Source organism: Etheostoma spectabile, chromosome 9 (genome assembly GCF_008692095.1).
Source record: "Etheostoma spectabile isolate EspeVRDwgs_2016 chromosome 9, UIUC_Espe_1.0, whole genome shotgun sequence".
Taxonomy (NCBI): Eukaryota; Metazoa; Chordata; class Actinopteri; order Perciformes; family Percidae; genus Etheostoma; species Etheostoma spectabile.
The window spans coordinates 31,917,716-31,936,748 of NC_045741.1; the positions used below are offsets into that span (position 1 = coordinate 31,917,716).

Here is a 19,033-nt window from a genome sequence, read left to right on the forward strand (position 1 = left end):
CATAGTCCTCAGAAATCCACTGGAGTTTAGAACGCCAACACAAAGGAAGCCAAATTTCCAGCGGCAACAGACCAATCCCGGAAGTGGAACTTCAAGGATATGGACTCAATTTAATGAATTAAATAGCATTTCAGTAGCTTAAGTTGCTCTTAAATTGGTCAAGAAATGCGGTAGTGTCCACATAAGTTACAATTCCCAAAGCTCAAGCCTGGCGAAGATTTCTGAAATAAAACTGCTCAAGATCACTGACGCCACCGCCATGTGTATGAAAAATTGCTTCTTCTTTGTGCTTCTACATTTGTGTGGGGGCTAGCTTCAGTGTAGCGAAGCTTTATTCTACAGTATGTAGAATAACTGGTAGTTTAACCCACTAAACTTTCCAAGTAGCAGCCTATTGGTAACAAGACGAGGCAACGTGTAAACACTGCTGGTAAATAGTCATGGCTCACAGGTGCATTAGCGCCACCATGTGGCCTGGATTCACTACACTCTCATTATGAGGTCAGGAGCGGCTGTGCGACACCTAATGGTAAAATGTGTAATACCGGTCAGGTCTAGCGCCTCAAATTTACACCAGCAAAAGCCTAATTATGCATCATGTAGTGCGGACTGTAGGGCGGCCTCTGATTGGCCCCTCCATTTCCTGGCCTTAGTTTGTTAACACCTGGAGCTCAGCAAGATGGCCACATGGTCGCTCTTCCCGAGCATGGGTAGGGATCATGCTCTGTAGCTGCTTTTGAATGGCTTATAGGAGGGATCCAGAGTGTTTATTCCCTTGTGGCACAGTCAATATCATGGAAATCAGGCATAACCTTCTTAAGGTAAGCCTGATCGTCTTGAGCGCAGCGTCACTATTACCATTCTGTGAGCAGTTCAGGTCTTTGCAAAGATCCAATATGGCAGCCTCTGTGCTAGCCTGTGGTGGGACGTAGACCGCTGTGATAATGACCAATGTAACATGTTCATTAGTGCTTCCAGTCTTTATGCTAAGATAATCTAACCACGTCCTGACTGATGGATCGATATCAATCTGAACATTTCACTCTCAAAACGAAAATGAATGTGCTTATGTACAATTAAATTAAAGTGTTTAACACACAGAATGCCGCTTTCTTTATATTATGGTGCTGCATTCACTTTTTCCCCACCACAACCTTGCTCGCCCTGTTGGTGGATGCAAATTTACATGGCAACTATTCTGGTGTCCTCAGTCCTTCTCCTTTGCTGAATAAAACACCTGTCTGTCCATTCTATCCCTTTCATCCTTCATTCTCTTTCTCCTCTTCTCCATCCACTTTGTCCACTGCTCTTCTTTTTCTCTTCTTTCAAACGTGGATTCTGCTCAGCAGATTCATCTCTTCACGCTCTCAGCTTTAAACTGAAGCGTTGCATTGCTGAATTTAAAAAGAAAGAGAAAGCAGGAGAGAAAATGGTGGGAGTAGACAGACACAGAGAGGAGCAACAGCCTATTTTCCTCTTGGCTAAGTGCCTCCCAGCCCTCTGATGTCCTCGGGGCCTCTGAGGACTCAGATAAAGACAAATGTCATACCAACCAGTGCTTATGTGTTCATTTAATGCCCGTCCTTTTACATCACACTTAAACAACTGACACATCTATCTGTTTCTATAGAAATGCAGGACGGTTGTGTTTTAGGTGAACTCACAGTTCTCTCAGACTGGAACAGATCATCAGATTTAGGCCTTGATTAGACAGAGCACCTTTCAGTAGCCCGGGGCAACGTTTTGTAATTGTTTTCAATGAGAGTGAAGCATTTGGCTCGCTGCTTTTGCATTAATGACCACCTCAGGTTTTTCCACTTTATGCGCCATGCGTTATTTTTTGTGCATTTTTGTGCAGAGTTTTTTACATCTGGAGGCGGAAAAGCGGCCAACGTCATTTAGCTTCACAGCAAAATAACAATTTGGCTAAGGACGGGGGATTTTATGGTTGTGTAGCCGAACAACAAAAACATAAAAGGCTTTGGTCTGTCCAATCGGGGCGCCTTCAGCAAAAGGCAGAATGGTGCTGTTTGTATGTTGTCTGTAAAGTGCAAACAAGCTCTGTCCGATCAGTGCTATGACAATCCACTGTTCACGGCTTGAATTGGAATATAAAAAGGTTCCAGTACAATAAACCAGCAGCATTTGGGGGCACAGCTGCAGCATTTACTGCATCACATTAAAAGCTTGCCACCTTCAAACCAGAGGAAGGCTTTTATCGTGAAATACAATATATTTGTCACAAATTCAGCAGAAACCTCCAATAAAATTGGAACTATAATTGACTAAAAGCTGGTCAACACAAACTGACAGTTGACAACACATTCGGACCTTAAGGTCATACTGTATCATATGGCCCAATTGCCATGGAAATGTAGAATATAGAATTCAATTTTATACTGAGCACTTGACAACTGACAAATGACAACTGGGCCATTCCATTTGCTGATGAAGCTCATGTGATTTAAAAGGAATGTGAGGCATTTCCAGTACTGGGTATATTGTGTCATGATGTGTGTACACTGTCTGGGAATGTTCTACATACAAGAACTACATTCTCCAGAGAAAAAGCAGCTTTTGCTAATCAAGGATTTCTTTCTTCAACGGTGTGAGCTGAATTATGGCATGTCCTTATAACACAGCTAAAGCAGGTGCAAGAAACACATTTGCACATCCTTTGTTTTACAATTCTAGGTGTGTGTGTTTATATATATATATATATATATATATATATACAGTCCCTGAAAAAAGTCTTGTAGCTTTTCTATTTTGTAGAAACACCTGCTATTAACCTGACTTTTAATTAATCAATTGGTGTAAGAAATAGCTCATATGACAAGCTAAAACCCTCCCAAATGATGTTCAATGAACTGAAATAAATTAGTCTCACTAAAAAAAGATTTATTAAAGGTCAAATTTTGGTGAGACAAAAGTTTTGTCGCCTATACATAAATTGAACAAATTTACTACAAATACTAAAAAAGTCACAATAATTAATAAATAGTGGGGCTGTGAGATTCAAATTTAATATCTTGTATGACTTCCATGAGCTTGAAGGACCATCCATGCGGGTTGGCAAGGATTTATACAAGTATTGATGAAGTCATCAGGAATAGCTAGGAAAAACAGTCTTGCATGCCTCCACAGTTCATCAATATTCTTTGGTTTGGGTTCCATGCTTCCTCTTTCATCCTACCCCAAAATGCTCAATGTGTTCATGTCTGGTTAAGGGCCGCCAATCCTGGAGCATCTTGATCTTCTCGCCTTGAGGAACTTGAAGTGGAGATGGAAGTATGTGATGTGAGCACCATCCTGTTGGAGAATTTGGGCTCTTTTATGGTTGGGAATGTAAGAGGTAGCTGAGATATCTTGGTATTTGAGACTATTGATGTTGCCTTCACCCTGCAGATCTCTCGCACACCCCCATACTGGATGTAACCCCAGACCATGATTTTCCGCCGCCAAAAATCAGTTTTTGGGTAAATCTTGGATCCATGCGGGCTCCAGTAGGTTCTCCTGCAATATTTGCGGCAACTGTGGTGTAATTTAACAGAAGATTCATCTGAAAAATCCACTTTCTTCACTTCTCAGCGTCCATCCCTTTTTGGGCTTGGCAAATGCCAACGGTTTTTCAATTGTCTTTTGTTTAGTGCCGGCTTCTGGGCACGATTTGACCATGGAGGCCATTTCAAGACAGAATCCGACAAACCGTTCTGGTTGACACAGGGACTTCAGGGGACAGGTCTCGTGGAGCTTGCTGCAGTGGAAAATGGGCTGGCCTTGGATTTTCGAGCCAACAAACGGTCCCTCGAGCAGTTGTTTGCGGGGTCTGCTGACCTGGGTTGTCAAAAACGTCTCGAGTGTCTTCAAATGTTTTTTTAATCCTCTATACTTGACGCGAGACACATTGAAGGTGTCTGCCACATCAGCAGTGGATCTGGTTCCAGCCTCTTGATAATCCAAACTTTAGTCTCAGGGTGAATCTTAGGCAGTTTGCAGATGTCTAGTTGCAGTTGATGTGAAGGTCTAGTGTACTGGGGTGTGTTTTTATACACACCTTAGATTGATTGATCATATTATTAGTCACAGGTGAAGCTCATATGACAAGGCGACAACACAAAAATGGACTCAATGGGCTTTACCAAGCTGTGAATATTAGAATACTTTGACAGTTTCTGTTTGCACTGAAACATTATTACAAAAGCTGTTGGGATTAAAATGAGCCATTTCTTGAAAAAATCTTGATTAGAATAAAATAATTTCAGGGCACTTCAGTTAATTTGTACACCAGCAACAAGACTTTTGTCAGGGACTGTATAAATAAGATCAGTTCATCAACTAGATAGCCACAGAGCTGCAGCCTTACCTGGATCTACAGACACACACACACACCACACACACACACACACACACAACACACACACACACACACACACACACACACACACACACACACCACACACACACACACACACACACACACACACACACACACACACACACACACACACACACACACACACACACACACACACACACACAGATCACTTGAAAATACAACTGATGGGTATCCATATCCTAAAATGATAACTCTGGTTTATCAAAACTTGGATCTTTTTGGTGGTTCTGTCCATCATTTCTATCTGTAATAAAAACATTTTACTCATCAAAGTAATTGCTGAGATCTGGGGATATCACTACAAGGGGAGTCCGGGAAAGAAACACAACCAGTCATAAGATCAGACTGACAACATTAACCTAACTATGTAAATAAGACCCACGTTGTAATTAACTGGAATTATCCTGTACTCCTAGACTTTGACAGAGACACCCAGTATGCAGCAGTACCTGTGAGGGGTGGAGGTAAGGCTCAGGGGAGGCCAGGCTGGTCTGGACAGAGAGGCTTTTCTCCAGTAGGGCCTGGGGGAAGCCCAGCCGATCGAAGGTGCTGCGTTTCCAGTGGTGGCCGTCACTCTGCGCCAGCGCCTCATCCTCACTGAACGCCCTCACCACCGGTCCCGGTAACGGCAGAGGCAGCGCTCCGTCACTCTCGTAGCCATCTTTGGAGCCGCCGCCCTGGGCCGTCCCCCCGCCCTGCCCCGAGTCCCAACTGCTCCTCTGTTTCATCACCTGCTGGGCCTCCCACGCCAGCCTGGCCTGGGCCAGCATTGCCTCCGATGCCGTGCCTGCAAGCTCCCCATCCGGCCCCATGCAGCGCGCCAGTTCCTGGGGGAGGGACGGCTTGCGGCTCTTACGTTTACGGTTACCCCCGGGAGAGAAAGCCCCAGGGCCGCCTGTAGAGGAAGAGGAGAGGGAGTGGGTCTGACTGGATGTCCAGGATATAGAGTCCTCATAAAGCAACCTCTGGCCTCCCTCTCCGCCCTCCCCACTGTAGTCCAGCAGTAGGCGGGGATCCCTGATCAGAGACTGGCTGTGCTGCAGTGTATAAGACCCCCCATATGAGCCACCATAGCCCCCTGTAGTGCCGTAACGCAGCAGGCGATCGGCGGTCTTGAAGCGAGGGCTAGAAGACGACTGCTCCACGTAAACCAGCTGCTTGACGTACTCCTTCCCCACAGGACTGTACTCCAGACTCTGGGTCTTTTCTGGACACTTCTGCCTGGTTAAAACGAGCTGGCCGTAGGGCGACTGGCCCTGCTTGGGGGAGTGATAGAGGGGGGCCGAAGACTTGCGAGCAGGTGACTTGCCAGTGCCGTAGAAGGAGGAGTCAGAGAGGTGCATGTCAGTGGGAGGCTCCTCGTAAATGGGAGGGGGCTGGTACTCCGAGGGCGGCTCCTCATACAGCGGGGGTTCATAGGCGTAGCGGGGCGACGGAGGCTGGGAGTCGGCTGAGGAGCGGCGGTGTGTGCCGGTGCCGCCCAGCTCAGCCCGCTTCAGGAACGGGGACTGACGGCGGTCGGAGTAAAGGATGGGGGAGCCGTCGGGTTCTGGAGGCGCGTTACCTCCAGATGGACGGCGGGTTCGTGGGGTGGTGCCCCCTCCAGGAGGACCAGGGGTGGGGGGGTCACAGGGGGAATAACCATTTCCCTGGTGGGCCAGGAAGCTGGGCTCTCTGTCTGTCACCTTGATTAGCATTCGCTCCTTCGTGCCAGTGTTCCACCTGAAGGGAGAAGTCCTGAAAGCAGAAGAGAAGAGAGGAGGACAGAAGATTTAATGAAGGGTCAGGTGGCAGACTGACTAAGAGCTGTCACATTCACACTACAGGGCCTTAGTAGTTGTAGACATTCATCCTGTTTGCTTAAAAATTACAGAATCGCTGGTGTGGTGAATCAGATTCTTTAACACTTGCGGCATAGGAGAAGACCTGAAGTGTTCTCTCTTGTCCCTTTAGAGTAGCTGTTGTAATATACATTATCTACAAGTCACCAAAAGGACCACAGTTGCCGTCCTTTTGACAGGAGATTGATTGAGTCATGCATTTTCAACACATATTTCCTGAGCTCTTTTCCTGAAACCACAAGTCACTATAATGTACTTCACAGAACCCTTCGATGTAGAGCAAGGTTGATATTGCTGCAATATTTTAGGGTTGACAATTGGTGCTTTCACAAAATATTTTGTTTTGACAAATAATCACCACCACCGATACGATATCCACCATTGAAATAATATCAATATATTGCCCACCCATACTTTAATGTGTAGTTACAGTCCTCATAGTGTTACCCCAAACCATTTGTCAGGAAAACATGATCCTATGAGAATTTTGTCTCTCAGATGACTGGTACATCTCTCAGACTTTATTAAACTTAATACATAAAAAAATAATGTTAAATCTGCAGTCTAAATGTTCATTTTCCACAACCTTGCAATACTTTGAAGAAGCCATCACGTTATCATATCTTTCTTGCCACCTGTAATAACAATCTCCTTCAACTTTTTGCTAGAATATCATACTGTTTTATTCAGGTTGTAGCCAATGAATAGCAATCTGACATTTCCAGAAACTGAAGGGTGCAATGGTGTGGCCATGTGTAGCAAATAGTAGTGTGAAAGACGGCAGGGATTGAACTCTCAAGCTGGACTTTTTCCATCCTACAATTTACTACTATTTATTAGATTAGATTAGATTAGATAAAATTGTATTTATCCCACAGTGGGGAAATTTCCTGATTATAGCATATGTGACTTTTCCTGTGTACAACTGAGTACAACACTATGAATGTCTTTGAGGAGAGCCTATCCAAACGCCTTACATTGAGAATACAAAGTTTCTAAATAGACATTGGCCTTTATCAAGATTATTATTCATTATTATTTATTAAATATTATTATTTTGGCTATAGCTTTCAAATGTTAATTCAATTATGTCAAACAATATCCACATAACGGTTGTATTTATAATATGTTAACTTATTTGAGTAATCTAATGGAATATTTTACAAATTACATTTCAGTCATTGGTGGTAGAATACGTTTTAAAAGGAACCCAACCAACACTGGCCAAATCTGAAATATAATGAAGCTCATCTTGCTCTCAGGTTTACAGGTTCACCCGTCTTGTCTTGTGTAGTAGTTTGAGCAGTTATAATTTTTGCCAACAGTAACTCATAAGAAACATGCATGAAAACAAACACACTTTCCATTCTAGATGTTACTTATGGGCTGCTACGTGGCTTGTTTTGTTTTCCCAATATATATACCTCATCAGTTCACATTCACACTCAGTCGTTTCTCAGTGAATGGGCCCTCACATTCTGCCTGTTTGTCAGACAACACAAAGGGGGATGGGGGAGAGCAGCGTGGGATGAGGAACAAGGAGTGAACTGGGCGAGAGGAAGGAAGTGTGACATCGATTGCAGCATTGGCCACCCTCCGTTTCCAAATACTTCCAAACACTGATCCCCAGGGCCAGTGCTGAATAGTGGCAGAGTGAGTGTTTGTTTAACGTGGATGTTAATATGCATGTGTGTGTGTGTGTGTGTGTGTGTGTGTGTGTGTGTGTGTGGAGGGGGGGGCAGAGAGACAATGAGGGCAGGATTAAGCATAAAAGGGCTGTGCTGGCATCTATCACAACATGCTCCAGACTCAGCGCTCCAACCCACTTCCTTTATTTCCTCAGTCCATCCACTTCTCTGCCAACCTTTTCTCTCTATGTCTCCTACTCATTAATACACTTTCTCTCCTTATACCTAATTATTATAATATTAATTAATATTTCCATTTTGACCATCAAATCAATAAACACATTCCCTGCCTTTTCCAGTCTGTCTCCGTTACTGCAGCGTCCACCTGCTGATTCCTCCTTTTCATTTAAATTTGCTCAGTCGGCTATCAGTGACTGAAATACTTCACTAAGGTTCCAACAAATCCCAAGTGGAAATGTTGATTTTCCCAGTAGAGTCAGAGCTGGCTGGCTAGCTACATTTACCTTTCACTTCCATCTAATCTGTTTCCATTTTAATAAGAAGCAGTACTCTGCTAGCTCAGCACATGTGGACTGATTTGCAAAGGTTAACCTTTGTTATGTATAGCTCAGTTTATGTAAAAAGGATGTGAGACTATCAATGTTGGTAAAAAACCTTTTATTTCAATTATAAAACCTCCATGCATTGCTATGAAATAGTAATGAATCTGTAGGACATTACCTCTATCAGTCATGCTTATAAAATGTCTCAAAAATCCATAACCTGTAAGATAAAAAGTAAAAAATGGTCTCTAAAAAACATTATGTCGGAATAATATTGGTGTAATACATGTTCGGGCTAACCGCTGTTGCGCTCAAGGTCCAAGCCAAAATCCCTACACAAAAATGCAAAATATGTAAATTACACAATAACAATGCACACTAAATCCAAGCTGTCCACTTCCTCATGTTCTACTTCCTTTTCTTTTGAAGCAACTGGTTAGCAATTGAGTCTTCAAACTTCAGCAGCAATGATGATATTTAGCTTTTCATGCTTCTTAGAAGAAAAGACTTACAGAATACAATAATTCTCTACTTAATAATTTACAAAGACCCAACAATTTCCCACGAGCAAGCATTTGGTGCGACAGTGATGTCACATTTTCTTGAGGAACAGCGCCTAAACCCCCCGCCAAATATGCACACCCAATTCTACAAAGCGAGGGAAAACACTAACTTGTGTTGGCCCCGTCTTAGCATGGCGATGGGAGGAACGTGTGTTTGAGACACTAGCAGTGGGTTTGAGGACAGCTCATGATGTTTTTATTTGACAGGGACATGAGACTCATTCCTGTATTGACCTTTATGATGACTGCTGCCTTGATCTTATAACATAATTATATCTGACTGATCAAACGCTCCTTTCTGACAGCAGCGTTTTGAAAAAAGCAGCGCAAAAGTGTATCGTTGGTGTCGGGCTGTAATCAAGACTAGGTCCATATCAAGACCTACTCGAGACTACTCGGACCGAGTAGTCTCAACATTGAGTCCAACAGGGCTAGAGACAATTCAAGACCAAGAACCAAACAACACCAAACAGTGTCAAATACACAATATGAAGAAAATATGTGTTATGCGAAAACGTTGAATATCACAATAACGATATTACTTAAATAAATAAACAGATATTAAAATGTACTCAGTTCTACTGCTTTTAGTATTCTGCTAAACTACAAACTATTAAAAGTATTCAATTTAAAACAAACAATTTCTAACATTCTTTTATTGAAAAAATTGAACACTGAATTGATAATTAAAAGTTCAGTTTTCTATTGATTTCTACTACTTCACCTGTACAAGACCTATGCATACTTTTTCTATCAATAAAAGTGAATAAAAAAAGCCATTTTTTAATTCACAAATTAACAGTTTGGGTATTTTTGGTAGCTAACAAATGCCTAAATAAAGGGGTGCATTACAGCTCTGCACCATCCGTGTGTGATTTACTAACAACATTGTGACTGTGAAACACTTAAATGCTACATTTCAAATGTTTAGAATGCATCACTGACTTTATTCATTATTATAGCATAATTATTTGGGGAATAATGCATGACTGACATTTTTGAAATTAACATTTAAAGAAATCTCACATACCTTCATTTGAGAAACACTCAAAACATAAATTCTAAATGAGAGCAGCAACCCTCAGTAGTGCCCGAATAAAAACCTAAAAATATTGAAATATGATACATTAATCAATCATAAATACTATTATTAGCTGCAGCCCTAATTTTAGTGTGTTGTGTGTAAACAATTAACTAGACTATTAACTACAAGACAAAGCTTAGGGCTGCTTTTATTAATCGATACATAAAAATAAACTTGTAAGCAGAAGAGTAATTGCTTAGAAGCTGTCCCCAGCGTGGATAATGTACCAAGACAAAAGCGGGTGGTTGGATTTACAACTTAAAAGCACTGTTATGCACAGTGTGAAGGCCATGGAGGGGGCCATTGGACTGTGAACTGCCGCCACTGGAAATCATCCCTCCAGCTCCACATAATCAGCCTTCAAGGTCAGGTGTGCTGTGGCAACTCACACTGATTCACGGACATGCAGTTTATGTCTGGAAACAAATCATCCCCTTTTCACTTTGCAATTTTGTTAGTCGAAGATGCCACAAACGGTTGCTTATTTCATGCTACATGTTCATAGAAGGTTAAGTCCGCACACAAAGGGACCCATGATGGGTCATTGCAATCAAATACACCTGAGGAAAGCCAAATTGTGGGCCAAAACGTTGTGTGCCTTATTTGCACAATTAAAGTAGTTTTACGGAGTATTAAGCTGTTGTGCAGACTTATTACCATCTTTAAACATTTACTTTTTTGTCCTGCAACAGCAACTACATTGATGTGTAAAACATCAAGACATTGAACACACTGTGATAAAGAACTTTCCCCATAGAGTGTACTGATACTGATGTCAGTTCTTAGTCTACAACTTGCCACACAACATGAAAAGGGTTTGTGTGTATCAGTTTACATGTGGTCCAATGGCGAGTTGCCACTGCTTCTCCTGTGTGTGTGTGTGTGTGTGTGTGTGTGTGTGTGTGTGTGTGTGTGTGGTGGTGCGTTTAAGAGAAGAAAGAGAGAGAAAGAAGAGAGAGAGAGAGAGGGGGGGAGAGAAAGAGACTGAGAGAGACTTGGTAAACACTTCCCAATTACCATCCAATAAGGAATATGTTAGAGCAGACTCTCCAGCAGCCATCTGGACTTCTGCAGCTGTGCCACCAGGCCACTCTCTCTCTCACCACACACACACACACACACACACACACACACACACACACACACACACACACACACACACACACACACCCACACACCACATACACACACACACACACACACACACACACACACAATCAAAGAGTTTCTTGGACCATCCATGAATAATTCCCTTGCCCAGTAACAGACACAGAGGAGGCAGGTAAAGGAGGGGGGACCTGACAATGTCAAGCTGTAATTTTTGTGCATTTCGACCTGGAACTGGATGTATGTTTTACTCTCATTGGTTAAATATTGACTAACCAACCACATCAGCTAATACTGTACAGGCTATAAGCTTTTCCTGGGATGTTGCCTTGACTCTCATCCACCAGAGGCACTGATAGGCCTGCACTTCTTCCTTTCCCTAAGCAATTAATGCAAATTATGCCATTGCAGTTCCAGATATTTGTAAATTTTGGATGAAAGTATATGTTGTAGTTATTGGTTTCCTGATCCATTTCTACCATCAAATGTATTTTTTTTTCTTACCTTGAAGCTTGATTCTCAAAATATCACGAGTTCACGCGAGAATTGCCGGATCATATATCCAACAAATGTTTGTGTCTGAACTACCAACTAACCGGACCAATCAGCCAGTCCCAGTTTCCAATGACCTCAGATGTGTAACAAATCATCTGGCGTCAGGTTAGTTTTCTTCACCTTTTATTGTTGTGCGCTCTAAGCCAATATTAATGAGCTTATATCAGGAGCAGCCTAGTAGCAGCAGCCTCAGTATGCTTGAAACAAACAATGTCATGCGACACGTCCAATAAAGGAGTTTACACCCATTCCAATGTCTACAGTGGATGGCAGGCTGAATAGCCCCCTCCTCCTCACTGCATCCCGCTGCCTCCCTATTCTCTCTCCAAGAATTCTGTCTCTTAAGTGTCTTTGTAGTCATGAAAAAAGAATTGTGAAAATTGGGATAATGACAAACAGTCTCTCCTGGAAGGCATTCATGTTCACTTGGTTGACACAAAAAATGATGGAAGTAGTTGCATGGCTTCAGAAAGAAATTCTAATCCCCAAATTCCCCTGGGTGCGGAACAGCTGCAGCTCCGCTCTGGAACGACGGCGGAGTCGTTAGGTTTCCATTAAAGTCCATGTGTGTATTTTCACTGACTGCTGAACGGCTGTTTTCCGACTTCATCCCAGATCCGGCAATCCGCAGTCCTCCGGAGCATATACGCGGAGCTTCTATTTTTGCCCGGACACCGGAGTTCTCCGCAGCAATTCAGCACACGGCAGACAATGCGGGACAGGAAGTCGAGCACAGAAACAAAGTAAAACACCTGGTTAATTTTCAAAATAAAAATAGGCCGTGCTCACGGCGGATCATATTTCCCTGCACTATACCTTGAAAAAACAGCGCAGAGTTGTTTCTCCCCTACTCCTCTGGATGGAATGAAACTGTAGGTGGTTTTGTGGTTTTATTCTACATGAATTTGCGAGATCTCGTGGGTCCTTGTGACTTCAGCTGACAGTCAGGCCCACATATCCACAGCCGTTCTGCAACCGGTGGACATTGGGGGTAACCCTTCCTTCTTTCACACCTCCAAACAATGCCAATTGCCAGTTGACTGTTTGAAACCATTTGGTTTCAAGAGGTTGACTGATTTTTGTTTTTTATGGCTGTTACAATTGGCTAGTCCAATCAGTGTGGACTGTCTCACTTTTGAGGGAGAAGGATCGTCCCGGAAAATAAAAGCACGGTTTAGAGGTGTGTAAGTTTTTAACTTCAACTTTTAATAAGCTAGTTGTTCAATTTAAACCTTAAGTTTGCAAACAGCCCAAATTTTTCAAAGCATCATTCCCCATAAGTTAACTTGCTAGCTAGCACATCGGAATATTGTCATTTTCGAAATAAGGGCAAAACTCAAAATATGATGTGCATGTAAACGTAGTTAATAATTCAGACACTGCATATAACAGAAGGACAAAGGTAAAGACGACAGTACAAGTGAGTGTTTATACTCTTCTCTCTTTTTCATCCTGATCTCTGTCCTCCTCTCCTCCCTCTGTCCTCTTTCTCCCAAATGTCCCTCCCACCATCCTTTAATAGGATCTTTGGTGTGTGCAGGCTGGTAGAGCTGTGTAGAGGTCAATAGCTCCCATCTGTCACAGAGAAAGCTATGTGGTCTACGACAAACTGCCTCTCCCACTCTCCTTAACAGCATTCACTCTCTCCAGGGACCATCTTCAGCCTGACGCTCAGCTTCCACGCTAAACAGACTGCTATTTGCTATAACTAAATGTTTGTGGGGAATGGACCATATGACAAGAGAGTATCGTGCCATTTAATTCTACTGTGAGTATTTACTACAGATGATATCTGAACCAACCGACATGTTTTTATACTGCACTGTTTTCATACCAAACTAGGGCTGAACAATTAGGGGAAAAAAAATAGAATTGTGATTTCCCTGGCAGATATTGCGATTAGGATTTGATTTGCAATTTATTTACGTTTTTTTGTTGCTAATTGCGCCTTCCTACGATTTTGTAAAAAAGTGATACAAAATACAATAAATGAAATATCCACTGAAAAGTGACTACTGTGATATGTAACATTATTCCATTATGTGTCTGTCTAAAAAAAGAGGAATACAAAATGTCAAATGAAATGTTTCACCAAACATTTAACTAAATAATTCACATTTGATTAATTGCGGTCTTCATGATTAGTTAATTACATTCTTGGAAATTGCAATTTGAAAACAATTAATGGTTCAACCCTATACCGAACTTTCCCATACTGTACATAACAAGTAAATCAGTTTCCCTTTCACATACTGTGTGTGCAGTACACTGTATATCATTCAGTTGTTCATCTTCAAATAGTTGTGTTGTGCACAAAATTTTAGTTATACCCCGTCACAAATTAATTAATTTCACAACATTTTCTGTTGTTTTCGCAAAGATTTGATATTTTTTCACTTTATGTAAAACAAACAATGACCACTTATAGTGACTTATAACCTGCTAGTAACACACTATTATATCTGCCTATACCTCATAACTCAATACCTTATATTGACATTATAATGGATTATAATAGTGATTATAATGCAATATAATGAAATAAAATTAGTCAAATGTATTTCAACCATAAGAATTATAATACACTAACACATGTCAGTGAGTTATCAGCAGTTATGAAGCATTATGATAGTTGACCTCATAAAGCACAATTTATGCTTCTGTGTAAAATCTACAGCGTACGACTGATGTGCACTTCTCGAAAAATTTATCAACACTCATTTCCTGGTTCTCCTTCTCCATAAACAACATGAAATCAAGGAAAGGGTTAACGTTTCCTGCTACAGATTTCTCACCATGGCCTGTTTGAGGGTTTTAGACTTGGTTTTAAGGTTTGGGTTACAGGCTAGGGTCAGGGTTAGGGATTGTTGTTAGGGTTTAGGTTGGGGTTAGGGGTTAGGGAATGCATTATGCCATCATGAGGAGTGTCCCAACCATGTAGAATAGAAGTACATGGTTGTGTGTGTGTGTGTCTTCTCGTAAAGTGCAAGTAAAGAAGACATTTACAGGACACTGTGACCCAAGCCAGGCAGATCCACCAATCACTGCAGACTGCAGCAGATTACAGCAAACCAGCAAACCAAGGAAACCAAGACTGAGGGGGGGCTCTCAAGGTGACAGAGGATAGAAATAAAAGGATAGTGGGAGAGACAGAAGGGAAGAGACAGGATGATGAGACAGAAAGAGACAGAGAGGAAAGGATGAAGAGGAACTAATGACAAAAACTGAAAGAATCAGTCTAATTCTGACGTTTTATCTAATGGTGGCTTTACACCTACCCCCTTATGTTATGAGAGAGAATCATCACAGTCACGTGAGAAAATGTCTTTCCCCTCTGATTGTTTTTTCACATTCTGTATTTGAATGCAATTCAAATATTTTGTTTTTACCATTGAACATGGTAACAAGGGTAACCAACACTCAAGGAACCACAGGAGCAGATTTGGATATTTGCAAACTGGGCCCATGGTTGCAGACTGAGGCAGTACCAATGTGATGAAGCATAGTGTGAAGTGAATTGCAGCTTACTTATTCATTTATTAAATGTGCAATTGACTTGTACAGGGCAATATCATAGATTTTTCACAGATTTCTTTTCAGATTTTATTCACTGCAGAATAAAACGTTAATCTGTTTCAGTGTGTGTACAGATAGACGGCTACATGAAGCCTCCAAGACACACAGGCACTAACATTCCCTTACCTTTCTTTTCTTATTTCTGTGCAGAGTCAACAAACACAGACATACAACCACCTCATGCCACAACGATGTGTTGCCTCCGAGACACACAAGCATCACAGACATCACTGCTTTCCTTACTGTTCTGTAGCTAAAACAGAGACCTAAACACACAGGGTGAAAACAGGCTCTGCAGCAATGTGCAGTACAATAAAAAAATATGGTGTTTTTTAAAAAATGAAACCATGGAAACCTATTAAAGTACCTCAAAATACAATTATGAACCTGAAAATGAGCATAATATGGGCACTTTAATGTTTAATGGCACAAAACCAAAAACATATAATTACCATATTGTGTAAGAGTATCTGTAAGTGTGTGTTTGACAAAAAAAAAAAACTGTTTTAGTGTGTGTGTGTGTGTGTGTTTTTGTGTTACTGAATTAAAACTAGTGGGACTTTTCTACGTACATTGAGTACTTTCACTTGTAAAACTTTAAATGCATTTTCCTTTTTTTTAAGTAACATTTTCAATGCGGGACTTTTACTTGTAACAGAGTATTTTTACAGTGTAGTAGTAGTAGATTTTACTTAAGTAAAGGATACTTCTTCCACTACTGCTTAAAACCAAAAACTCTGACTCTGAACCCAATGCAAACAGACTTTGATGTGTAGAATTTGGTAAAAAAGTTATCTTCCAAAATAACAAATTGGTCCCGTCTGTTTGTTAGGTGTGTTTTTACCGGCTCGCCAGGGGACTTACCTGTCGGTCTCCTCTCTGTTGCCCTGTTTTTCAGAAAGCTCCTGATCGAGGGAGGAGGAGGTGCTTCCCTCTCGGCTGACCCCGCTGTTACGTCCCGGGCTGTTGTCAGCTGACGCCCTCCCACCTCCTCCACCTGCAGGATGTGGGTTGGTGGCATCTGTGTGCTGCTTCAGGGTCTGCAGCTTGGCCAGGGGGATAATGTCGCAGGCCTGGGGCCGGTGCCACACTGTCCGCTGGGTGGAGGCGTTGTAGTAGTAGAAGCGTGACGTGTTGGGATCAAACAGCTCCCACCACTGGTTGTCACCGGTACGCTTGATGCAAACGCCCTGCGGAGGGTCCCACACGCACTCGCCCGTCAGCAGGTTGGCGTACATACGCTCCCGCGTGCGCGGCTCGATGATCTCCACCCACTCCAACCTGCAGGGTGAGAGTTCAGAATGAGACATTTAGCAAATTGACTTCAAAAATAACCGTGACCTCTGACTACTGGAGGTCCAGCATCAATAACTTTTAAAAAGGGTTGGGATGGGTACCCAGACCTGGTGCTACAGAAACATCGCTGCATGTGACGCTTGTTAACACTAACGTCACACTTGACAGCAGGTAATGTAAGCCTGCTGTTAGCTAGTAGCTGGACACAGGGACGTCTTTAATAATCCGTCCATGCATACAACAGTCTGCTACTGCCCTTGTCGGAAAAACAACAACTTACTTGAAACTGGTAGCCTAATGGTGCATTCAGAGTTACTGTAAAATACCCTTTTCCAATCTGGTGGTTGTTTTTTTTATTTAAAAGGATACAGAAAAACATCTCTTCACTATCTGCAAGCTGCCTGTCCCCAGAACACACTGTAAAAAACATCTCCTCACTATTGCTAGCTGCTGTCCCCAAACACACTGTAAAAAACATCTCCACTATCTGCTAGCTGCCTGTCCCCAGAACACACTGTAAAAACATCTCACTATCTGCTAGCTGCCTGCCCCAGAACACACTGTAAAAAACATCTCCTCATCTATCTGCTAGCTGCCTGTCCCCAGAACCACTGTAAAAAACATCTCACTATCTGCTAGCTGCTTGTCCCAGAACATACTGTAAAAAAACTCCGCTATCTCTAGCTGCCTTGTCCCCAAACACACTGTAAAAAACATCTCCTCACTATCTGCTACTGCCTGTCCCCAAACACCTTGTAAAAAAACATCTCCTCACTATCTGCTAGCTTTCTGTCCCTTGAACACACTGTAAAAAACATCTCACTATCTGCTAGCTGCATGTCCCCAGAACATACTGTAAAAAACATCTCAATATCTGCTAGTTGCCTGTCCCCAGAACACATTGTAAAAACATCTCCTCACTTTCTGCTAGCTGCCTGTCCCCAGAACATACTGTAAAAAACATCTCAATATCTGCTAGCTGCCTGTCCCCAGAACACATTGTAAAAACATCTCCTCACTTTCTGCCTGTCCCCAGAACACACTGTAAAAAACATCTCATCACTATCTGCTAGCTGCCTATCTACTGAACACACTGTAAAAAACATATCCTCACTATCTGCTAGCTGTATGTCCCTAGAACACACTGTAAAAAATCCTGGTCTTTGTAGAGACAAAACGGCCAACCTGCACCACCAAACATAACATAACAAGTGTTCCAGCATTCCAGCCAATAACCAACAAGAAGGATTTGGGGGTGGAGGTGGGGGGTTTAGTGTGCGGAAGGGAGGGAGAGGGGACCAGATGAGGGGGAGAGCACCTTTAACAGCAATTTGCTGGTGAAAAAAACGTATTGTTATAAGTTATTGTTATTATATTTTTAATAAATCATTTCATTTTGACCATTTGGCCTCAGCAATAAATAAGCCGTCCTTTAATGTCGCCCACTGTCGTTTTTGCTCTTGGTTTTTTTTGTGCAACACTATATGCCGTAAATTGGGGACAGCGAGAGCAAAGAGTATAGAGTCGGAAAAGATAGTAACCCTCTAAGTCAAACTAGTCTAGTATGTGATCACTACATGCCATCTTGGACAATGTCTCACACCCACTCCATGGCTTGCTGCTCAATCACAGGAGCACTTTCAGTGATAGACTCATTCTCCCAAAATGCACCACAGAGCGCCACAGGAAGTCATTCCTGCCTGTGGCCATCAAACTTTTTAACTCCTCCCTCTGAGTGTCTGACACACATACACTTAAAGGTTAAAACTGGACAATATTATCTGTTTTGTGCAATAACACTGGCTTGTAATGTGTGCAATACTCAACTGCTACTATTATTATTATTATTACTTTTCACCATTGTAACACCTTAATTATGTTATTTATGTAAATACTGTATCATAATATACCTTTAACTATGTAAATATCCACACTCCTTATATTTCTTTATTTATATTTCTTATATTTCTAATATCTGAGCAACTGTAACACAGAGTTTCCCTTCGGGGATCAATATGATCAATCAGTATTTCTGATTCTGATTCTGATTCTGATCAAAGAGTATATAGTGGACAAGAGAGATAACTATATAACTTTACAGAGGAAAATGGCGTCACTGTTTTGAAATTTGGCTTATATCAAATAGTTTGTGCTTTATATGAGTTATAATGTTTATTATGTTTATTTTTGCATGTAGGACAACACAAATAGTTATGTAGCATTGCTGTGGGTGTAATATCAATAAATATGACATTATGTTGATTATTGGCGTAAGTAAATGTCATGAGGGCAAGAGCAACTTTTTTTGAGAAAATGTATGTATTTTGTCAACTGTATAAGTTATAATGTCTTTCTTCTCTGTGACTCCCAAGACATATGAAAAGTGTTTTAGAGAAGAGATTGGCTTAGCTTGTACTGCTC

At 41.8% G+C, this 19,033-nt stretch overlaps 1 protein-coding gene across 1 annotated transcript in view; it reads right to left on the reverse strand.

Annotated features, from left to right (window-relative positions):
- arhgap39 (Rho GTPase activating protein 39) overlaps nucleotides 1-19,033 on the reverse strand; it is a 110,068-nt gene that overhangs the window by 14,625 nt on the left and 76,410 nt on the right. The window contains exons 2-3 of the mRNA XM_032525361.1: nucleotides 16,181-16,597; nucleotides 4,849-6,136 (exon numbers count right to left, since the gene is read on the reverse strand). Coding sequence (XP_032381252.1) covers nucleotides 4,849-6,136; nucleotides 16,181-16,597 — 1,705 coding nt within the window. The remainder of the gene's footprint in view (nucleotides 1-4,848; nucleotides 6,137-16,180; nucleotides 16,598-19,033) is intronic.